The sequence below is a fragment of the Mirounga angustirostris genome, unplaced genomic scaffold (genome assembly GCF_029215605.1).
Source record: "Mirounga angustirostris isolate CCGP_5_RB_7025 unplaced genomic scaffold, mMirAng1.0.hap1 SCAF_3, whole genome shotgun sequence".
NCBI classification, from domain to species: domain Eukaryota; kingdom Metazoa; phylum Chordata; class Mammalia; order Carnivora; family Phocidae; genus Mirounga; species Mirounga angustirostris.
Genome location: NW_026991711.1, coordinates 33,409,308 through 33,434,057, shown reverse-complemented (window position 1 = coordinate 33,434,057; position 24,750 = coordinate 33,409,308). Strand labels below are relative to the sequence as shown.

At 40.2% G+C, this 24,750-nt stretch overlaps 1 protein-coding gene across 4 annotated transcripts in view; it reads left to right on the top strand.

Annotated features, from left to right (window-relative positions):
* The window catches only part of KLF5 (KLF transcription factor 5), a 45,067-nt gene extending 24,773 nt beyond the window's left edge, over positions 1–20,294 (top strand). For all 4 annotated transcript variants that reach the window (XM_054506363.2, XM_064586004.1, XM_064586006.1 and 1 more), the window contains exons 4-5: positions 13,473–13,581; positions 20,105–20,294. In XM_054506363.2, the coding sequence (XP_054362338.1) occupies positions 13,473–13,581; positions 20,105–20,279 (284 nt within the window). In that variant the 3' untranslated portion in view covers positions 20,280–20,294. The remainder of the gene's footprint in view (positions 1–13,472; positions 13,582–20,104) is intronic.
* Positions 20,295–24,750: the final 4,456 nt, after the last annotated feature.

Sequence of the window (24,750 nt, the reverse complement as noted above, 5' to 3'; positions counted from 1 at the left end):
CTCTGTGGTGAGGGTATGGAACTTCACTTTTAAAGAAAAGTGTGCTCGATTTTATAGCAAAAAAAAAAACGCCTTTTATTTAAAACGTTTATTTAAAAACACTGTTCAGACTTTAAGTTTTAAAATAAAGAAATGACCTTCACAACAGCTAAACCATGACAATATTCTAAATTCTTGGGGGGCTGTATTTTATCTGTCTTTGTTTTATTTTCTAACGCTGCCAGGAGTGAAGGGGGCAGGCTATCTCGTCCTAGAACACCTGTCTGAGGATGACTACGACTAAGACCCATGTGCATTCCTGGGCTAGAAGATGATCATTTCTTTATTCTCCAGAGAAAGTTTTTCCTCCTATGTCTCCTAAAAATGACACACACCGAACAAAACCCTTTCTAAAACCACCGTAATAATTTTCTGTCAAACACAAAAGGCTTTTGCAACTGAAACTTTTGTTGGAAACGTTACCAAGGCTTCTTGGAATTGGAATTGCTTCTAGGTTCTGAATGGACTCCCACTCCCTTGGGTGAATGGGGGGGGGGGCTGCTGCGGCCACTTTCCCTGTTCTACCTTTCACAGGACTCACAGGACGTGGTGCAGAACCAGAGACCTTAGAGGATGGCAGGGCCAAATTACAAATGCCATCATTGTCACAGGGGCTGGGGAAGGTACTAGCTCCCCAGCCTGATTCCCCACAATATCTCATAAATTCTACCCAAGAATAACTAGAAGCTTTAATTGGCTACGTGTACAACCGTAGCATCCTCGGAGAGACACTTTGGATGTCTTGAATGCTGTTTTGGCCATTGTAAAAATACCTCACCAAGTGAGCAGATTATTATAAAATTGGAAGGACCAGTAGAACATCAAAGATGTTCCCCCTTAAGGCTTACCTATCAGAATGTGAGGTATTTATTTGCTGAAAGATGTGTTAAGTTTCTTGCCTTGACAATGTGATTGTTGTAAAATACTGGCAATGCTAATGTTTTGGCCAAAAGTGAAACAAATGGAGGAGATTTTGTTTAATGTTTTGTTTTTCCAAACTGCTTATAATCCTGGAAAGGCATCAGATAAGCTCTGTCTAAAAGACTAAAAATTAAAAATAAAGTCAGGTGCTTGGGGATAATAAGAAAGAACCGAATACTATGATATGTTAGGTATAAAGTACTTAGATCTAGGCAATTTACTAAGAATATTTTCCTTCGAGAAAATTAGAGATATTTTACAAATGTTATTTTTTCCTGCTAATTTATTTAAATTTTACAACTGTTGAAAGCAAAAATGATCACGCTGTCTTGTGGGGCTTATAACATATAGCAAAAAGCAAAAAAATATGCCAATTTACATGGTAAATGGATTCATATGGTTGCAAAGTTTCTGCATTTTACATGAAATAGTATAATAGTAACTCTAGACCATGAAAAGTTAAAGATGTATATTGTAATCTCTAGAATAACCAGTAAGAAAATACCAGGAGATATAGCTAAAAAGCCAATAGACAAATAAAATAGAATTCTAAAATTTTCTTTTCAAATTAAAAAGGAGACAGGAGGGGTGCCCGGGTAGCTCAGTTAGTTGAGCGCCTGACCTTTTTTTTAAAATTTTATTATGTTATGTTAATCATCGTACATTACATCATTAGTTTTTGATGTAGTGTTCCATGATTCATTGTTTGCGTATAACACCCAGTGCTCCATTCAATACGTGCCCTCTTTAATACCCATCACCAGGCTAACCCATCCCCCCACCCTCCTCCCCTCTAGAACCCTCTGTTTCTCAGAGTCCATAGTCTCTCATGGTTCGTCTCTCCCTCCGATGTCCGCCCCCTTCATTTTTCCCTTCCTACTGTCTTCTTCTTTTTTTTTTTTTTTTAACATATAATGTATTATTTGTTTCAGAGGTACAGGTCTGTGATTCAACAGTCTTACACAATTCACAGCGCTCACCATAGCACATACCCTCCCCAATGTCTATCACCCAACCACCCCATCCCTCCCACCCCCCACCACTCCAGCAATCAGAGAAAGACATGTATCATATGATCTCACTGATATGAGGAATTCTTAATCTCAGGAAACAAACTGAGGGTTGCTGGAGTGGTGAGCGCCTGACTCTTGATTTTGATTCAGATCATGATCTCAGGGTCCTGGGACTGGACCCTGCCTTGGCCTCCTTGCTCAGTAGGGAGTCTGCTTGGGATTCTCTCTTCCCCTCTCCTGCTGCCCCTCCCCCTGCTCGCACACTCACACTCTCTGTCCATAAAATAAATAAATCTTTTTTAAAAATTTAAATTACATTAAAAAAATAAAAAGAAGACAGGGAAGTAGGAAGAGAGGAACAACAACAACAACAAAACCCAGTGGGGACACACAGAAAACAAATAGTAAAATGGCGGACCTGAAATGCAAAATGTTAATGGACTAACAAGCTACAGACTTTTTTCTTTTAAAAGTTAAAGAAGTAAGTTCATTTTTGGAGCTGTTTATCCCTTATTTTTAGAAAAATACAGCTCTGGATAGCCCCTTTAATTACACAGATATAAAGCAAAGGATCTACCCATTGTTCTGGGGGTAAATTTTGTATGTAGCTGTTATTAACCATTTGATCCTGGCCTGGTGACAGCTAGACCTTGATAAGGGGCTTATTCCCTTACTGCCACCAACAGGAGCTGAATCAAAGAGCTGGAACACTTGGGACTCAGCATATTTGTCTCAGGTTTCTCTGGACAGAGGGCTAACACAAAGGAAAGTGACATTGGCTTTCTTTTTGAAAAAGAAAGTAGCTTTATTTCCATAACTACATTTCTATAAGTACTCTGTGAGGTGTAGCCATCATACCATGACTGGCAACAGTGAATGAAAGATAACAATAGGGGCTGCCTGGGTGGCTCAGTCGGTTGAACGATTGGCTCTTGATTTCAACTCAGGTCATGATCTCAGGGTTTTGAGATGGAGCCCCATGTCCGGCTCTGCACTGAACGTGGAGCCTGCTTTAGATTCTCTCTCTTCCTCTCCCTTTGCCCCTCCCCCCTCCCTCTCTAAAAAAGAAAGGAAGGAAGGAAGGAAGGAAGGAAGGAAGGAAGGAAAGAGAGAGAGAGAGAGAGAGAAAGAAAGAAAGAAAGAAAGAAGAAAGAAAGAAAGAAAAAGATAACACATTAGCACTGACCAAGAGAACTGAGATTTGTTGAAACAAGAAGGGACCAGTTTTTGGACAGTGGTGGTCAAAATGAGTCTGGGCTCAGGCGATTAGACACAGTCTTGCAAGTTTAGTGGTTACAACCAGAGTGTGTTGAAAACCAGGCAGTCTGTCAGACATAATCAACATGTACCGCTGGGACAGGATACTGTCCTCAATCCTTTAACACACATTACCTACCTTACTGTAATCCTGTAATGTGCTTATTATTATAATACCAATTTTATATTTAATTTATATTTATATTAATGCCCATGAAGATTAACCGACCCATTTTTTCTCATGGAATCATAGCTAGTAAGAGACAGAGCTGGGTGTTCTGATTTCAACTCCTTGACTCTTTTTCCACAATAGCATACTCTCAAGAGTCAGGAGACCCACTCTACACATAGGGCAGCCATCAGAGTCAAGGAATCAGGGAAACTAGACATGGAGGTGCCTTTCAGCTCATCTAGAGAGCTTCCTAGTCTCCCTTTGGGGAAAGAGTCCATTCCAGGGGGCAAGCCTGGGCCTGCCAAGAGCAGCAGGTGAGCCCTGATAAGTGGGTTAATCCAATCATCCAGGGTAGTGCAGATCCTGACCGTGCCTTGGAAGAGCCATGGAGGGTCAGAGCCACCATGTGTAAGAACAGAGCCCAGTGCTTGTATGGGCCTCAAGGGAATGCTTTGTCCCCTGACTTGAAAAAACTTCATCCAAGCCAAATAATACAAGTCACTGTAGGAACAGAATGACAAGCACATTCCTTGAGATTATACCTAAAAGGGAAGCAAGAATAAAGGGAAAGTGGGGGATGTTACCAGACCTTTGATCTTGTCTACCTGCCACAGGCCTCCCCTCCCCCTCCAGGAGACTTTCTGAGGCAGGAAATGGTGACATCACCCTGTGTTTGTCAGCACTCTCTTGTTCTGAGTCATCGGGATTGTTGGCATGGTTTTCCATAGATTTCCCAGTAGATGATTTACTCCCCTTTTAGGGGCTTGGCATTGTGTTGGGCAGCTCTCACTCAATGAACTGCCAGACTTCCATTCAGTGTGGGATTTCCTCCTCAGGATGTCATTCAGAATCCTTACAAGCAGTATCTTCCAACTTTTTTTTTCTTTAAACATTACCTTTATATTAACTAACTCTGAGTTCGGGGAGGAGGTCATAAAAGTAGAATATGGTTTCCAATTATTGGTTATGTCAGACAGTGTCATAGGAGACATCTTTCTACCTAAATGTGTGCATGTGGATGAGTGTTTCTGTAGGACAGATCTTTAGATGGAGAACGGAGGGGTCGTGCGATATAAGCATTTATGTTGTTTTAACCGGTCATTTTAAAAATCTTTTGATTATGGAAACTTGAAAACAAATGTGAAAGTAGAGAGAACAGTATAATGAACACTCACTTAACCTTTTATGTAGCTTTCACAAGTATTAATTCACAGCCAACTTTAGTTTATTTATACTCCTACCTTTTTCCTTGTCGTCTCTCCCCTGGAGGGAATAATTCCCTTTGATTATCTTAAAGCAAACCTCAGACATCATATAATTTCATTTGTGACTGTTTCAGTATGCATGACTTAGAGATTTTTCCTTTTTAAATAAACAGAATCACAACACCTTTTTCATACTTCAAAAATTAATAATTTCTTCATATCATCTTGTTAGGTCATTTTAAGTCTGAGTTAGTTCTCAAAAATTGTCCTTCAAAAAAAAAGTACTAATTTATCCTTTCACCAACAGCGCTGCTCTTGGGAGCAGAATTCTGGAGGGAAAGGCGGGGTACAAGGGAAGGAACTTGCATTAGCCAATGTTGAAACGTAAAGAAAGACACCAAGAAATCGCACTGTAGCAAGAGCGGAAACTGAACCCACCAGTGCTCTATGAGCTCTCATACATTTAACTCCCCTAAAGAACAGTCTTGAATAACAGACAACATCAAAAGGCAGCTGTGCTTTTCTCAGAATAAAACAGCTGAGCCAAACAACCAAAACCAAACAGCTGTACTGCTTTTGGATTTAGTGTTACATTAAAATTAGATGGTTTCTTTCTCCAGTCTTTTTTTTTTTTTTTTTTGGCAGAAAGAAACAATTGAAGAGTTTTATTTCAGACATAAATGTTATGTTCAAATCATTTGCACACAGCCCACAGTAAAATGTTAGTTATTATGGAAATTTGACTGATAGCATTGTCACTTGTAAGTATAGACCCTCTCTGTAGTGTTTTCATTATTCATACTACTTAATTATTTAGAATTTGCCTGTGTACAGTGAACACCATTTATGATCCTGAAGGAGAAGTTCAGTTGCAAATTTCTCAGATATTTTATTTGTAAAAAATATGAAAATATTCTTTTGGATTAAAACAACTTAAATTTGATTTCTAAACAAGTATTTTTTTATTGTTTTATTATTATTTTTTAAAACAAGTATTATTTTAAACAAGTATTATTCCTTTCGTTTATAGAAAAATTATTACCCATCAATCTAAACTGAATGGAGCCATGCAGGCAAAGACCAAAACAAAACATGGTCTTAATTCTCCCTTACAATAGACTTCCCCCCAAAAAGTAATAGTATGTGTTAGCTTTTTACATTACAAAATATTACATGTCCACTGTGGAAAGTAGAGCTAAGCCGAAGAAAGAAAAGAAATGCTCCACCATTTATTCTTCAGATATTAACCTGGTACTGTATGCTAGAGATAAACACCCTCCATATTCTGCCATTCATCAGTCCATTTGCAAATCCAAGGTTATACCTTACATTGTCTTCTGTAATCTGCTTTGTTTTCTACATATGTCAGGATAATTTTTCCATGTCATTCAACTTTTTTCACAGTGTAATTAACGTAGCTCCATTAAAGTGTTCTTAACCTTTTTCTTCACATGCATCCATTTTGGGCATGAGAATGTGCAGAAGTAGGCAAGAGGAGATGGACTTCAGACCAATGCTTGTCAAATTATCTGTGATGAAGGACCAGTTTTCAAAATTTCCAATCCGTTGTGGACTGATATTTCTGAAACATGTGATACAAATAAGAAAAGTGAAATATTAACAGAAAAATGATTTTTGAGAAAATATTAAAAAGGTAATAGAAAAATGAGATAAAGGTAGACAAAGTACCAGCCCACATCTTTTTATTATTAGATGTGATAGATATAAAATTCCTCTGTGAAATTGTTATATACACTTCTGTTTATTCTCAATATTTGTATTGATATTACAGGCCAGTGATAGTTACATGGACTACACTTTGATTACACTGCTTTACACTTTACCATGAACACTAAATAAATGTTTCTCTTTATAGAGAGTCATGAATGGAAAGCTTAAATAATACTATCAATTTATTATTTGAGATTAAAGCCAGCAACCTTCCATTTTTCCACAAGAAGGCCCAGACTTAAAGAATGATTCCAGACTACTCTCCAGATGGGCCAACCAATAGAGAAGTCCCACACAGATCTTGCTTTTGCTGAGATTGATTCTTTTAAGCAGCTTTATTGAGGTAGAATTGACATACAATTAGCTGTACATGTTTAAAGCATATGGTCTGATAAGTTTTGATGTATGTATATACCTATAAAACCATCTCCACAATCAAGATAATGAACATATACATCAACCTAAAAAGTCTCATTACCCTCATATAATTTCCTTCTCCCTCTCTGGCTCTCCCCTTTTCCCAGGCAACCACAGATCTGTTTTCTGTCACAATAATTTTGCATTTTTAAGAGTTTTATATAAATGAAATCATACAGTATGTATTCTTTTGTTGTCTAGTTTCTTTTAATTTTTTGAGTATATATGATATAAATACTTTGAGATTTATCCACATTGCATGTATCAAGATTTCATTCCATTGTCTGGATAGACCATAGTTTTGTTATCCATTTTCCTGTTGATAGACGTTTCATTCGTTCTAGGTGTCACTGATGATAAATAAATAAAGCTGCTATGAACATTTGCGTAGAAATCTTTGCATTGACATAAGCTTTCTTTTCTCCTGGGTAAATACCTAGATGTGAAATGGCTTGATCATATGCTAAATGCATCTTAAACTTTTTAAGAAACTGCTAAGCTGTTTTCCAAAGGGGTTATATCATTTTATATCCCCACGACAGGCAGTGAATGAGAATTTCAATTACTCCACATCCTTGCCAACACTTGTTCAGTCAGTCTTTTTATTTTAGCTATTCTATTAGATGTGAGGTGGCATCTCATTGTGGCTTTAATTTGAATTTCCCTAATGATTAATGAAGTTGACATCTTTTCTGCGTTTATTTGCTATCATCAGTACATCCTTGGTGAAGTGTCTGTTTAAATCTTTTGCCCGCTTAAAGAATTGTGTTACTTTCTTCTTAAGATTTCTTAATATAGGGGCACCTGGGTGGCTCAGTCGTTAAGCGTCTGCCTTCGGCTCAGGTCAGATCCCAGGGTCCTGGGATCGAGCTCCGCATCGAGCTCCGCATCGGGCTCCCTGCTCAGCGGGAAGCCTACTTCTCTCTCCCCCACTCCCCCTGCTTGTGTTCCCTCCCTCACTGTGTCTCTCTGTCAAATAAATAAATAAAATCTTTAAAAAAAAAAAGATTTCTTAATATAGTCTAGATACAAGTCAGATTTGTCAGATATACGCTTGGCAAATTTTTCTCCTAAACAGTGCCTCTTCTCTTCATTCTTCTAACATACCTTCCAAAGAGTAGAAGTTTTTAATTTTGATGATGAATTTTGAAAGTTATCATTGGTCCTAGATGACTTGCTACTGCTAGAAGAGAAGCCGAGTTCCAGAATGAAAAAATAAGAACAAAACAATTCAGGAAGTACCTGGTGTTGTGAAGTCTCACCACCAACCACAGATGAGGGAACAGGCAGGACAGCTGTTTTTTACTGAAGAGGGAACATTGAGAACCTGTCACAACTTATAAGAGTGTAGAGAATTTCCCTGCTTAAAGCAGCAGTTTAGAAATTAAGAACGCCTGAAAACACTCTTTGATTTGGTTTAGATGATTGAGGATGACCGTAAAATAAGCCACTGCTTTAGTTTGCTGGGGCTGCCATAATAAAGTGCCACAGACTGGGTGACTGAAGCAACAACAATGTATTTGTGTCTCACAGAGTTCTGGAGGCTGCAAGTCTGAGGCTAAGGTGTTGGGCAAAGTTGAGTTCTTCTGATGCCTTCCTCCTTGGCGTGTCAATGGCCACCTTCATGTTCACATGGTCTTCTCTGTGTGTGTGTGTGCGCACACGTGTGTGTGTGCACCCTAATCTCTCCTTAAAAGAACAACAGTCAGGGGCGCCTGTGTGGCTCAGTTAGTTAAGCATCTGCCTTTGGCTCAGGTCATGGTCCCAGGGTCCTGGGATTGAGCCCCCCATTGGGCTCTCTGCTCAGTGGGGAGTCTGCTTCTCCCTCTCTCTCTGCCCCTCCCCCCGCTCATGCTCTCTTTATCTCTCTCTCTTTCTCTCTCACTCAAATAATAAATAAAATCTTAAAAAAAAAAAAGAACAACCGTTCTACTGGATTAGAGGTCACCCTAATGATCTCATTTAACCATAACTGTTTCTTTAAAGACCCCCTACCTCCAAATACAGTCACATTTTGAGGTAGTGGGAGTTAGGACTTCAATATATGAATTTGGAGGGACATAATTTAGCCCCTAACACCCACCTAAATGAAAGACTAACCACTCATTCAGGGGACTGTATTTTGAACCCATTCAGCACTGGTATAGAATGAAAGTGAGTAGACGTCCTGAAGGACCCTAAGAATGTACAACCCAGATGGCATTAAGTAGTAGCTCTTTGTAAGCAAATCTGTATAACATGTAGACGAACAGTCTCTTAGTAACTTGTCCTGAACTTGTCCATTTTAAGGAACTGGAATTGTGTATAAACTTGTGCTCATACTCTTCCCAGGCAACTGGAACAGTAAAGTATGTGAGTTAATTCTTTCTGGACTTAACCAGCCACCTTTACCTGCATCAGGGTTTCTCCACCTTGACACTATTGACATTTTATTTATTTTTTTATTTTTAAAAATTTATTTATGTTAAGTAGGCCCCATGCCCAATGTGGGGCTTGAACTCACAACCTTGAGATCAAGAGTCGCATGCGCTACCGACTAAGCCAGCAGGTGCCCCGACACTATTGACATTTTAGGCAAGATAAGTCTTTGTTGTGGGGAGCTGTCCTGTATAGGATGTTTAGCTGCATCCCTGGCCTCTATTCACTAGATGCTAGTATCATTTTCCCATTTGTGACAACCAAAAATGTCTCTAGACGTTGCCAAATTGTCCCAAATCAGAACTGATCTAGATATGCTTCTAGGTTCTGAAAGTAATTCAGCTACTGGACAGTATGAAAAAAACGTGATATGTGTGAACTGAAGCAGGAGCGTCTGGTCTGGACACACAACATTTTGCAAAGCCCTTTCTATCTCTTCTAACCCAGCAACATTGGACACTCAATGGTTGTTAGACCTTTTTTCTCTAAGTCACAGGTATATAAAGATTTACTACACATGCTTTCTGTCCAAGATATTCTTTGAAGTGTCCCCTCTTTCTTGGGACCGGTCCCTCTGGATCAGTTGCCTAAATCTACTAGCTAAAGCTGGAAGGAATTACAGATGCAGGTGCCTGGGTGGCTCAGTTGGTTAAGCGACTGCCTTTAGCTCAGGTCATGATCCTGGAGTCCCAGGATCGAGTCCTGCATCGGGCTCCAGTCCTGCATCGGGCTCCAGTCCTGCATCGGGCTCCCTGCTCAGCAGGGAGTCTGCTTCTCCCTCTGACCCTCTCCCCTCTCCTGCTCTCTCTCTCATTCTTTCTCCCTCAAATAAATAAGTAAAATCTTAAAAAAAAATGAATTACAGATGCTAAAAGCTGTCAAGAATTATGAGGCTAAATTTGCAAGTTGTGTTTACTTTTTTAAAAAGGGTAGTTCTTTGGTAACTCTATAGAAGATTCTTTAAGTGAACTTCAAGTAAGATGACTTGTTATTTGTAGAACATGGATTCTTCTCTCTAGGGGTTCAAATTGCATGACGTTGGCCATTGTCTAACCTCACCAACAGCTAAGCCTTTCCAGAAAACACCTCTTTGTGAATTGTGAGTCATTCTCCCCCTTTGTTAGCTGCTGGGCACTGAAGAAGTGAAGCAATACCTTACAGGTTGTAAACTGGAGATAATAATAGTACTTACCTTATAAGGTTATTAGGAAGATTCAAAGAGATAATCCACATAAAGCCCTTAGAAGAGTGCCTAGCACTTACTGAGGGCCCAAAAATGTTAGCTATTGTTATTTGTTCATCAAATATATATTGAATTCTGACTTTGAACTAAGCATTATGCAAGGTGATGTGACAGAGTCAAAGATCAATCACGGATTCAATATCAAAGTAATGATTAATGTATCAGTAGTAGTAATAGCTACCATTTACTGAGCACCTCCTGTGGGTCAGCTTCTATGCGAGGGTGCCTTATATTTATTATTTTATTTATTCTTCAAAAAGACCTTGGGAAATAGGGCTTATTTATCCTATTTTATAGATGAGGAAACTGAAACTCCTTGGGGTTAAGCAAAGTACCATAAGTCAGCTATGCAGTCATGGATATGAGATTTATGTAAGACCTGGCTGATGCCTAAGTGCTGCTCCTTTCTTCTGTGAGTTTATGGTCTTAGAAGAGATACTGCACACCCATCAAGTAGTATTCTACCAAGGAAAATGTGCTATGTGCCTTAGGAGAGATATTGATAAACCGTGAGAGGGATTAGAGTAGGAAGAGATTTTTCCCTTCGGGATTTTAGGGAAAACCCATAGGAGAGATATAATTTGGGCTGAATTTGCACGTGTGGAATTGGCAGGGTTGAGGTGGGTGGGAACATTCCTGAATATAAGAACAAAACCATACAACAGGAAATTGTGGTTTTTAAATGAGGAACAAGAGGGAGTTTGGTTTGACTAGAATTATGAAGGAAACCCTAATCAGCTCTAGCTGGAACTATTGCCCCTTTGTTCTCCCTCTGACTTGCCCTCTGTCTCATCCTTCTGAGGACTTGGTCCTCCATATACTGTCTACACTGCTCTACTGCACAAAATTCTTCAGTGTCTCCCCATCATCAACATGATAAATATCTAAATTATAGAGCCTTCATAATGTGCCTCCTACCTACCGCCTGGTCATACCGCCTTATATTTTCCCTCTTCCATGTTATGTCCTGCAATACTGAACTCCCAACTGAAGTAATTCAGTTTTTTCAAATTTGTTTTATTTCGTTCTGCATTGGGGAACCAGGGAACATTTTTTAACAAGGGACATTTATTAGTATGTAAAGCCTATAGGAAAGGCCAAAGTCAGGAAGACTAGAAAGCTATAATAAAAAATGGGAAAAAGATAATGAAGACCTGAATTGGGGTAGTGTTAGAAAAACATTTCACTTTACCCTTTTTTTTTTTTAAGATTTTATTTTTAAGTAATCTCTACACTCAACTTGGGGCTTGAATTTACAACCCTGAGATCAAGAGTCTCATACTCTACCGGCTGAGCCAGCCAGCCAGGTGCCCCCACTTTACCTTTTTGACTAAGGTAAATGTTATTGGGAAACTAAGTGAGCTTTCCATTTATCAAACTTTTAAAAAAAATATCCCTGAGTTTAAATAAGAAATTCCTAGATGCTCCTTTCCTTATGATCATCTGTAAAATGAGGTTAGCATTGATGTGTTTTGATTCCGTGTGGCTGATATGAGAGGGTTTCACTGAGTTAAGCTCCTTCAAGACAAGGACTTTGAGCCCATGGCACCCACAGAACCTTGAACAGAGCTTGGCAGATGGGTGCTCAATACGCATTTGTTGAAAAAATGCCTTCCGGTGTTGTTTTGTTCAATTTAATGGCTCTGCTATAATTGCTCCCATGTTCTCTCTTGTCCTCTCCATTCAGACAAACAAAACCTTTCTTTCTGATGCTTACATTTTGATGGTGCCATTTCTCCAGCCTGTGCTGGCCTCTTTGTCTCACTAAATCGTATTGTATATTCTTTAAAACAACCAAAAAAAGCCCATTAGCTTTTCCCAGCTGAGGTCAACCCCCCACCTTCCTCCACTCCTTTCTGACCACACTCCTGAAAACCACTGACTTTAGGAGTCAAGAGTTAAGTCAGGTGCTTGAAACCTGCCAGGTTGTGAAATCCTTGAAAAAGTTTTGGCTTTTGTAGTGAATCTCGCCCTAGGTCCTTGGTTCCTAGATCTGGCCAGGTGTCATCATCAGAACGAGTTAAACATCTACATTCCTGGGCCATTCCAGCTTCACTGTGTCAGAATTTAGGATGGGGTGGGGCCTGAGGAGGACAGCAGGAAGCCCAGGAATCAAAATTTAATAAGTATCCAGGTGATTCTGACATCCAGACAGGTAGTCAGAACACTTGGTGTAAATGTCTTCCAGGGTAAGCAAAGGGGTGAGGGAGAAGGATGTGTTCGCAATTTGGCAAAACTGGGGGAGGAGAGGAGAGACTGTAGGCTTTGCTTAGCTGACTCTGCTTTTGAGGGTTATCCATGCATTTTAAATTTTATATTTACATTCAACATTTTCTTTCATGCTTTTCATGGTTAACACGTAGATGGAGTCTGGAGGCCCTGGGACTTGCTACTATAACTGTATTAAAAGCAGGAATTTCCATAAAAATTAACAGACCTGAATTCTTTTATCTTATACAATCCTAGAAATGTTAGGAATCTTAAAGGTCATTTAGTGGGACATGCAAATTTTTAAGACGACCTTAGATACCCAAGGGACAAGCAATGACATCAAGATTAACAATGCACATAATTGTGGTGAGTAACCCAAGTCAAGCTTTACCTGAGGCTTCCTGCCACCAGCATTGCTTGAGGAGGGATCAGGGAGTCCGAGACTGAAAGCTGAAGGGGACTAGCTAGCTAGATCTGGAGTGTTGCACATGAGAAAATGAAGGAAGACAGGACTGTATACGGAGCACAGAGGGAGCGGGACAGAAGTATGGGCAGAAGCAAGCTTTCAGTGCACTCACACACAAAGGGATTTATTCACTCCTTCACCAAACATTTATTAGTCATCTGCTTGGAGCCCGATACGAGACTAGCCACAGTTCCTGCCCTCAAAGCGCTCTCAATCTAGGGGACCGACAAATACACATGACAATAGGGGCGATAAGCCTCACAATAGAGGCTAATACTAGGAGAAATGTAAGGATATGCTAAAAGACTACAGCCCACAGATCTCCTTCCCACCCTCTTTTTTAAACACCAACTTTCTTTTGTGTTTCTTTTCTTTAAAGGCACATCTCTCTCTAACGGGATGCCGCAGATGAATACACTTTGCCTTCAGCCCCCTCCTCCACCGTGCCCTGTCCTTGCAAAGCTTTTGCTGGATGCTATGGACCGAAGGTATTTTCTTGCTGTGATGTAAAATGGCAACTGTGTGAAGGTAGCTTTTAAGATGTTTCCGGGACGGACTGGATAGAAGCAAAAAATTAAGAAACAGATTGAAGGTGCCCGAGACTAGTATCAGGGCAGGGAGATTCAGGGAAAAGAGGAAGGGACGAACTGGAGTATGAGAAAGAAAAAGAGAACATTATTCCAAACATGGAATAATGCAGTTAGGAAATACCAGGCAGCATAGTTTAACCTGCAGAGTGCAAGGTAAGCATTCAGTGTATTATTTTACCGATTAGCAAGCGGGAAATATAGCTCGACCTTTTAATAAAGAACCACCAAACTTTTAATAAAGAATCAGAAGTGCTGCGGGAAATTTCAAGGATCCCAGGAAAGATGTTATGCTGTTACAATCTACTGTTATAATTGTTAGATTAATTGAAAATTAATAATCAAATTGGTATAATCAGTGGTACATTTAGTCTGAATGACACCCAATGATTAAAATTACTCTCTTACTGTAATTTAGTCAGTGGATGCCAACTTCAAATAAAATTTAAATAATAAATAGCTTCAAATAAAATTTAAAAGATGGTCCTGGTTTTTTTCCCCCCAAAGATTATTTAAAATATCTTATGGCAATGAATCCTAAATCACTTTATAAAGCTTTTCATTTCTAACAGCGAGGTTGAATTTGTGCTACACAGATTTAGTTATTATTAGATATCTTATAATTCAGCCCTTTCCACTGAAGTCAGTGCTTCCTTTTTATTTCTCTCGGCTCCTGATTCACGACAGGCACATCCCAGGCATTCAAAAAATAATCATTGGCTGTTGAAAACCTTGACTAGATATGCACAGACTCAGAGTTTATAATTTTGATCTTTTATAGAAAAGAATGAATCCATAGACATTTCAACACATTCATTTTTCTCCCCCTTAGCACATATCAGGAAAATATTTGAATTTTCTGGACACATTCTTCTGATGAAATTGAGATCAAATTCAGTGTGCATATTCGGATTATAGGAGGCCCCACACTTAGATTATAGGAGAGCATGTCTAACTCAGAATCCACTCCAAGGGGACATTCAGCTGGAGAAGCTGCATAATGGCCTCAATTCTCCCACATACTTCCCTGTTGCAGCAATCAGTCACCTGGACTCCGAAGTGTGGCTGGGTTGCCATGGGCAGACTTGTTAGCATGCAAAAGATAGCACCTGTGACTGTACATATTGAAAATGCAATTGCAGGTGTATTTGCAAATTGGATTTTGAGGGGGAAGTTTAAGCAAATCCTTTTGAAAGTGAATCCCTCCAAGGCGCGAGTAATGAAAAAACAAGAAGAAAATTGACAATCAAAAACCTATTAAAATCTGGTTTCCAGAGAAGAATCTGACTGCCTAATGACATTTATGCTTTCATAGCTAGGCATTTAACAGTCATTTTGTGTCAGTTGCTTCCTTTATAAATGCACATGACAAATTTTTCAGTTCTCTGTGTTTCTGAGGCCTTAATCCCCACCACTCTTGGTTGCTTGGAATGAGCTGATGGGCCTAGGAGATGAGGTTCTCTGTCTCTCTGAATTTCTCCACAGGAACCTATGATGGCCGCCTCAGTCACCAATACAAGAATTCAGTCACTTGTCCAATCCATTCATTCCTTCTTTCTTCTATTCAGTCCTCAAAATTCAGGGTAAATTAGGTGTGCCTGGGTGACTCAGGCGGCTAAGTGTCTGCCTTCGGCTCAGGTCATGATCCCGGGGTCTTCTCCCTCTCCCTCTGCCCAGTTGTGCACTCTCTCTTTCAAATAAATAAATAAAATCTTAAAAAATAATAATTCAGGGTAAATTATTATGGCCAAAATAAAGACCAAACGAACAAAGCCGAAAGAAAGGCCAAACCAACGAAGCCAAGATAAAGGCCAATGTTTAAAAACTTTAGAATTTGGGATAGCAACGGATTTCTGTGTTTAACTAAAGAAAGCAATTATTCTCACCAGATTCATCACTGATACTTTTAGTTTACATCTCTGTTTTGCCTCCCCAATTGTTTGCTTTCATTAAAAAAGCCACTGCCTTCCCCAGCCGCCCCCCCCCCCCCCCCAAATCCCAAAAGTTTTAGTCTAACTATTCTGTTTGGTACCTGGACTCTATTTGCTGCTGCCCCGATCCTTCTCTGGGACAAAGGAAACAGTTGAGAAGGTAGGAACAGAGAAGAGGAATCAGAAACAATAGAAACCCAGATCAGACATTCTGGTCAGATCGTAAATGCGTGATGAGGCCTGTGTATGCTCAGCTTTCCACCCTTGCCCTGAGCTCTCCAACTGACATTGGTTCTTGGGAGGGGCTATAGGAATAGCTGGCTCAGGCTCCAAATCTCTCCCTTCCCCTCCATGGTAAAGATGGGAGTTAACAAGTTTCAATACTTCAACCAGTTTATAAGATAATCTTGACTGGTCTAGTATGAATGTATTTAAAAAGTGAGTTGGGATCTTAATTGTTCTCTGTCGGATTCTATGAATTGTGGTACTAGGACCTGTTAAAAATAAACGCCACACAGGAAAATGTTTTCTGAAAGCAAAACTTGATGTTTACAAAATTTATAGGCTCATGGGTTTTTGATTGGGAGAGTGCACACAGACCCCTCCAATGTAAATACATACATTCTAAATTTACCTGAGCGCTTTAAGCAGCTCTTAACATCATATGACAAGGAGAACATTTGTTAATCAGAAAAATTACAACCTATTCATACTTATTGTTTGATTATTTCTTTGCTGACCTCTGAGGTCCCATGGTTGATTGAATTAGTTATAGTAACTCATATTTATTTTAGCAACTAGCTATTATGAATGCAAACTCTTCTTATCGCCAGATGATTGATAGGCACATTAAGAAGTTGTTCAACAGGTTGCTTGGTTTGAAGAAATGCTTAAATCCTGATCGGTTACTTCTTTTTATCAGCAAAGAGTGGGAATTAGCTCAGATAAGCCCTTAGTAAAAAAATTTTATTTTCAGAGTGGAATGTTGTCGTTTCTTTAAATTAGAGTCTTTAAAGCAGTAGATTCTTTCAGTTCCCTTTTATAAATTTCACATATAAAGCTTTGGTAGGTTGAAAAATGCTCTGAAATTAATCGTCTTCCTAGTCTTGGCTGGAAAAAGTATGCATTGAGGAAAATTGTCCAGCAGCTGAATGAAGGTGATGAAGTAGCTGTCGGTACTAATCATGTGGACTTTTTTCTTCTTTTTAGAAATTATTATTCTTTCTGTGCTGCTTAGTTATTGCATAAGGGCCTCCATCTTGTAAAGGCTTTCGGGTCCTTAAAATAAGGCTCACAGACGCCTAACGTTTTTTTGTTGGTAAAAGTATTGTTTTGATTCTTTTTTTAAATGGAAGCATAAGCACAATAGAGTAAGGTAAATTACCCGTGGCGATCTGATAGGTGAGTTACGGGGTTAAAGTTCATAGGTCCTCATCCTTAATGTAGTCTTTCGTTTGCGGGCCTAGCAGAGCTTCTCAATCAAATTGGCTGTCCTTTTGTCTCATTATAATATCTCTTCCTGAGGACACAGGCGTTGTGGTGGTACATGAGGGTGATAAGACCTAAATATGGACCTAATGGGTAAGTCAAAACAAAAGACTGAACAAGTCTTCCCGAATGGAAGCTGAACGATGTTGCCAGAAACTTCTGTCCTGGAATTCTTCAACTTCAAAAAGGTGTCTGATGGCTTGTCAGGGCTTTTGGTAGGACCTCAATTTCTGATGGTGACTTTTTTTTTTTTTTAAGATTTTATTTTATTATTTATTTGACAGAGAGAGAGATAGCGAGAGCAGGAACACAAGCAGGGGGAGTGGGAGAGGGAGAAGCAGGCTTTCCGCAGAGCAGGGAGCCGGATGTGGGACTCGATCCCAGGACCCTGGGATCATGACCTGAGCCGAAGGCAGACGCTTAACGACTGAGCCACCCAGGCGCCCCTGGTGACTTTTTTTTTTAATAGAATTGTTTGGATTACCAGTGCTGTGCAGTATTATACACAACCACAGGCAGGGCAATTTTGAAATACAAAATTACCAAAGGAACATGAAGATCGATGGCACGGTGTTCCTGGAAATGGAACCAGCCTGGCGTCATGTGGTCAGGATCCACTGTCTCTTTGGTGCGGGTCCCTGCTGGGGACCCTGGAAGCACTTCATCTAATGGCATATTCACAGACGACGTGGAGAGTGACAGAACGGCAGAGTGTCTAATGATTAAACAAATCACAAGCTCACGTCTTCCTCCCCTCCTCCACTCGTTTCCTTGGAGACACAGTTCCTTGTCAATTTTCTGAATTACATTAATATTAAACTACGACTTTGAATCGGGAAGAATGCGAGATATCTGAGGAGTAATATTTGTATCCTCCATGTGACATTTGCATCACATGGATCAACATTTAAAATATTCTTGAGAACGCTGAAAAATAAGGAAATAGAACTCAAAAACAAAGTATAGAACTTGTTAGACTAGTTTCTGTTTAAAACGTGGTGGATTATACCTCTTTGTTTTAAACCATTAGAACAGCAATGATTAAGTATCAGATTCCTTAAAGAGGCACTAGTTCCTTTTGGAAAGTTTTGATTAAAGCATTGTATTTATTAAACTGTTCTACCCACACATCTTTCCTTCAAGATGTTGTTTTTCCCACGTCTGCTGTTTTATTACATGACAGTTATTGAAAGGTTAGATGCCGTTTACTTTCTCAAGGTTTATTTTTATATTATATAAATCAGACTTTTTTTTACACCTCACAAGAAGCAGTGTGGTCTGTTCAAACTGGGCGTCAGGAGAGGTGGGGTTCTATTTCCAACTCTGACATGTGACTGTGGGTAGGTCAATGAATGCAAGTGTGTCTCTGTCTCCCTCCATGCATAATGGAGATAATAATATCTCCCTTCTACCTACTTCACAGAGGTGGGTTTTTTTTTTTTGAGGATTAATTATTTAATGTTTGCAAACCATTCTAAGCTCCTTTGATAAAACACAAAGCACCATTATTTATGACAATAATAATAGTGTCTTGGGCCTGTAGGCTTCCTTTCATCCAAGGATCCCAAAGTACTTTACCACTGGGATTGTAACTTTACAGAGGGTTACTGTGTGGTGGCTGGCTCTCCTTGAAGAAACAGATGGTAACAAGCAGTCTGGGTTTTCACTAGAGAGTAATTAAGTCTCCCACCAACCTCTTGCATCATTTGCATAAACTTCCCAAGACAGCTCCCAAAGGAGAGCCCAGTCTGACTCCTTATCCTTCATCGCTATTTATAAATAAGCCCCAGGGGTTTGGGAATTTGGACTATCAATGTTTGCAACTCCCAGATCTATTTGTTGAGAATTAGGTAAAGCATGGGAATATTTAGATGGCAGGTAAATTAGTTTCAGCAAAAACGTAAATGTAACAAGTGTGGGTTACCTGCAGGTCTTTCAGGTTGCGATCCCCAATTATGGACAAGTTCTGTGATCTCTCCCTGGCAGTCTGGTTAGCCCAACTTTCAGTTAACTGACAAAGATGAATTAAGTGCGTAACTCATGTGCATGTCTGGAGTTATTAGGGAGAAAAGTGTACAGTGTGGTCCCTGCCCTCAAGTTGTTTACAACTATTTGAGAAGATGAAACTGAGATACAGGAAACAATCAGTGCACCGTGAAGACAGCATGTAATTAAAGGCTAAATTGTGTGGAACAGACCCCAGGAAGTAGGAGAGGGGGGTGCGATCAATATGGACCAGCGTCTTCGGGGAAGGTTTAGCCAAGAGGTAGATGTAAAGGGGCGCGTCTCTCACAGGGCAGATATCACAGAAGCGATCTGTGTAGTGCGTGGATGGACTGCGTGTGCCTCTGTTGGGAGACATGGGGGACACTCTGCCCAGGGAACGGGGTGGGCGTGGGGGGGGGGGTGGCTTTGAGGCAAGCAGAAAGGAGGAAGCGCCCAGGGAATGGGGAACTTTCATAGGCAGGCAGAGTTTGGACTTAATTTAAGTCAGTTAAAAAAAAAAAAAAAGGCTTCAGAAACCTGGGGACCTGATAAAAGGAGTATTTTGGAATGAATCTTGCAATGGCATATAGGGATCCCTGGAGCAGGAAAGAGACCTGAAGCTGGGACGCTGGCTGGAATCGGATTAAGCAATCCAGAGGGGTGGAACGTTACCTGGAAGGGTTGTGGTAGACATAGAGTTGGTTAAAAGTAGAGCTTTTAAGGAGAGCTTAGCATGCACTGGGAATGTGTGTTCTCACAACAATCCGAGGTGATACTAATATTAACTCATGGGAGCCTCGGTTTCCTGATATGGAAACTCTGGCTAAGGGGGTTGAGGAACTTGCCCACAGTCACAGAGACGGAATGGGTTAGAGCCTGGGTGTGAGCCCAGTATGAATTCATTACGGGATCCAGATGGGCGCGGTAGACATTTTGATGAGAGACTAGCTGTCCAGTCTGTAGCAAAATGCTGGGTTAAATAAGGTTAAAACCAGCCACTGCCTCTGCTTTACTCCCAGGATGCCTTTGGAGCCTCAGCTGCACCAGTTACAGCGCACTGTGGATCTGCAGGAGAAGGGAGTGCGAGAAGCGCGCCCCCACACCGGCGTCGTGCAGAAGACACTTGGGAAGCACTGGGTTGGAATGCTCCCTCACAGCCACGGTAAGCTCCAGGGTCGGGAATCTGGGAGGTGAGGAGTGGGGAGGCATTCCAGTCACTAAGAGAGAGCCGCAGCTTAGGATGGGGTAAAGAAAAGCAGGAAGCGAGAAGGGAGGCAGACCCAGGAGGCTGCTATCCAGTGGCAGGATGAGGTTTAGGGACCTGGGAATTCGAAGTGCGAAGGCTGAGGTCACAGGCCACTCAGTTCCAGAGAGAACCTAGAGCCTGCAAGTTCAGTGCCCACTGTACCTGAGGCTGGATCCTCCCTTCCCTCACCCGCTCAGACTCTGCCAGCTTAACCTGTCTCCACTTCAAAGATTCTCAAAGTGCTAAGGCTGGCGGCCGATGCTCTTGATGTGGGATTGAAGAGAGGTAAAATACCAAAGATACAAAAGTAGGGATCCGAAGGGGTACGTGCACCCCGATGTTTATAGCAGCAATGTCCACAATAGCCAAACTGTGGAAAGAGCCAAGATGTCCATCGACAGATGAATGGATAAAGAAGATGTGGTATATATATACAATGGAATATTATGCAGCCATCAAAAGGAATGAGATCTTGCCATTTGCAATGACGTGGATGGAACTGGAGGGTATTATGTTGAGTGAAATAAGTCAAAAAGAGAAAGACATGTATCATATGATCTCACTGATATGAGGAATTCTTAATCGCAGGAATCAAACTGAGGGTTGTTGGAGTGGGGGGTGGGGTGGGAGGGATGGGGTGACTGGGTGATAGACACTGGGGAGGGTATGTGCTCTGGTAAGCGCTGTGAATTGTGCAAGACTGTTGAATCTCAGATCTGTACCTCTGAAACAAATAATGCAATATATGTTAAGAAAAAAAAAAAAGAAGAAGAAGGTAGCGGGAGGGGAAGAATGAAGCGGGGGAAATCGGAGGGGTGGACGAACCATGAGAGACGATGGACTCTGAAAAACAAACAGGGTTCTAGAGGGGAGGGGGGTGGGAGGATGTGTTAGCCTGGTGGTGGGTATTGAGGAGGGCACATTCTGCATGGAGCACTGGGTGTTATGCACAAAAAATGAATCATGGAACATTTCATCTAAAACTAATGATGTAATGTATGGGGATTAACATAAGAATAAAAAATAAAAAAATAAAAAATAAATAAAAACAAATGAAGAGAGGTAAAAGTAGGTTTTCTGGTGGGAAAAGATTTTAGAGAGTTCGATTGCAGGCAGCAGTGGGTTTGGGTGACATCCTGGAGGCCCGGGATTGGAAACTTTAACTTTGACTCAAGGTGAAACTGGGAATAATTCTAATCAGATAAGAAGTTTCTTGGAAAAGAGGGTTCTTGCTGCTCACTTTTGAGGTGTTGAATGGGGGAAGAGGTTAGAATAAAACTACAGCTGACTTGAAAACCCCAAGAAACCTTCAGCATGGGCTGGCCTTAAAATTCTACTACAAATGATCAGAGCATTAGCCATCATTTCTGAAGCTTACAATTTGATTTACGAATCTACTCACCGATTATTACATTTTGGATACATTTTGCAGCCCAAGTAAAGCAGGAAATCATTATTGGATAAAAAGGGCCACACAGGAGGTAGTTTTTATTGGCAAACACCAGCTTATATATTCACAAAATCCTATCATCTTAGTACAGGGAGTCTATCCCCTCCCTCCTGGAGGCCTTTGCTAAAATGTGTCCGAAGAGCTAACAGTCTCTCTTTTTGTGTTTCATGTGACCCATCCCCCTCCCCTCCAAATGCCCCAGCACACAGGGCCCAGCTCTCTGAAATCTATTCCATCCTCCAGTACTGCCATCATCAAATCCGGCCACATATCAATTTGGATTTATTTATTTATTTTTGTAACTCTTTGGTGAGCGTGGAAAACAGTTATCTTTTCTTTCGAAACCCTTCATATACTAGAAGGCTATAATTACACTTCCCTCGGTTTTCTCAGCTTTAGATGCAATAATATACATGGGTTAAGTCTGACATTTGGTGACTCCTGGAGATGTGCAGGGCACTGAGCATGTCACAAAAATTGTCTCATTTACTTCTGACAAAATGCTGGGAATCAGACATTTTTATCCCCATTTGAAAGATAAAGAAACTGACACTTGAGGTTCAGAGGTTAATAACACCTTTCAAGTAGTTGTTAAATAAAGAGCCAGGACTGAAAAACTGCCCTTCTTATTGGGAACTCGTGGATTGAATTTTGCAATCCTTTGAGTCGACTCTCCTGCAATGACCTTCCTTTTCTTCGATTCCTTTTGCTTTTCTTCATGGCTCAGTTTTCCTCGACCCATTTTTCTTTCCTCCATACTTTCTTGGACTATATGAGGCCTCACGGTTCTTCTTTTTAGCTATCACTTTTAATATATTATACATATACATTATTTGCATATTTTATAATATTTGTACATTATTTAGCCCCTCCCCCCCACTATTCTTTCTAAAATAGAATTGACTTCTCAGCCAAAACATTGTACTTTGAGTGGATATTGTCCAATTATGGAATGGGCAACAAAGAGATCAAATTAAGGCGACGATGGAGACTTTGACGGGGCCAGACCATTCTTCCTTCCTCTGTGCTCAGAAAGCATTTTGCAAAATGCAGCCAGTTGGCAAAAAGGAGGTGGTGCGGGGGTCAGAGGACTTGGGTTGGAATCACAGCTCTGAAATCTGCTACCTGTTTGACTTTGGGAAAGTTACTGTAACTTTCTAGGGACCTGTTTTCTTCTTGTAAAATGGGGCTGATAACATCATTAAGGTTCTTGGGAGAATTTAAGATGGGATGAGGTGGGCACTTTGCACAGAGCTGGGTACATGGTAGTTGTTACAACTACAGCTTTTAGAATTACACTATATTCTGTTATTGTATATTTCCAACAGAAATCACTCTCTTAATAGTAAATTCCTCAAGGGTAGAGAATGTCCTTCATTTTCAAAAAAAATTTCCTACACCCAACGTGGGGCTTGAACTCATGACCCCAAGATCAGGAAGAGTTTCATGCTGTACTGACTGAGCCAGCATTTTTATTACCCACTCCCCCAAGTTCAGTACCTGTCACATAGTAACATTCAATGCCTTTTTTTTTTTTAATGATTATATGAGAAGGAACTCTAGTGAAGGGTCCAAATTGGAAGACTCTGTAAACAAAGACTCTTTAAAAAGCTGAATGCAGCCAGGTTCTATAAACTGTACTTTTTACTGGATCCTAGCAGGGGGCTCTACCCACAAAAAAAGGTGCTCAAGGAAGTATTGTTTACTTACTTGAATTTATCCCACCAAATGTATTTTTGCTTCTAGTATTTCATTTAGATTATTTTTAAATATGGGTATTCTTTTTTTTTTTTTTTCATAATGTCCTGTCCTTGCCTTATGGATTCTGTTCTTTCTGTAGCAATTTACACATTTTAAACAAACTTATTTTAATATCCCTTTCAGATTGTTCTATTACTCCTAGTTCCTGTATTGTAAATTCTTTATTTTTTTGGATTTGGTATATCCTTTTCATGGCGGTCGGTTTCCTCTTGTGTTGTAATTTTTGAGGGTGAGCTCATCTTCAGTGGGTGTTGTCTGAAAGGGTCCAACCATGCTCTGGATTGTGGCAGTAACTAGTGGGATGGGTTTCCATTTGTCTCTGTTGTGATCGTAAGAGAAAACAGACACAGTGCAGTTTCTATTACTTATAATAAGGCCTAGAGTGCAGACCCAAGAGAGAGACCTACAGATCACTTCTTCTGTGTCTTCCTAGTCTATTTTGACAATCAGCATATGGTTATACTTTCTGAGATATTGATAAGGGCTTTGTAAGGTCCCCCCTTCCTCTTATACTTCCAGAACTATCATTCTGATGTGGAAACTAGATGATCCGGACAGGATTAGTTGTTAGGAACCATTCTGATTATTATTCAGTACTAAATTGATTGGGTAGTGATTTTTTTTTCCCTCGAGCATAGAAGTGAAGATCATGGGTAGATATATTTCTAGTCTTATTTTATTATTATTATTATTTTTTTGGCCAATACAGATAGTTTATTTTCTTTGTACTTCTTTATATTTTCCAAATTATCTACAATAAATATATTTAATTAAAAATAATTTTAAGTACCTCTCTTCAAATTCCAATTTTCTTAGATTTCTCAAATCGTCAGTTTACTTTTCAACTTCCTCAAGATTTCCCAAGCACAGCTACTAGGCTTTCTTCTTCATGCATCGTGATATCTCTCTCTCTGAATTCCCATTAAGATTTCATAGAATTAGGGGGCGCCTGGGTGGCTCAGTCATTAAGTGTCTGCCTTCGGCTCAGGTCATGATCCTAGGGTCCTGGGATGGAGCCCCGCATCAGACTCCCTGCTCCGTGGGAAGCCTGCTTCTCCCCCTCCCACTCCCCTGCTTGTGCTCTCTCTCTCTCTCTCACAGTCTCTCTCTCTGTCAAATAAATAAGTAAAATCTTTAAAAAAAAAAAAAGATTGCATAGATTTAGGAAATCAGAAAAAAAAAAAAGAATTAGGAAATCATATATCTCA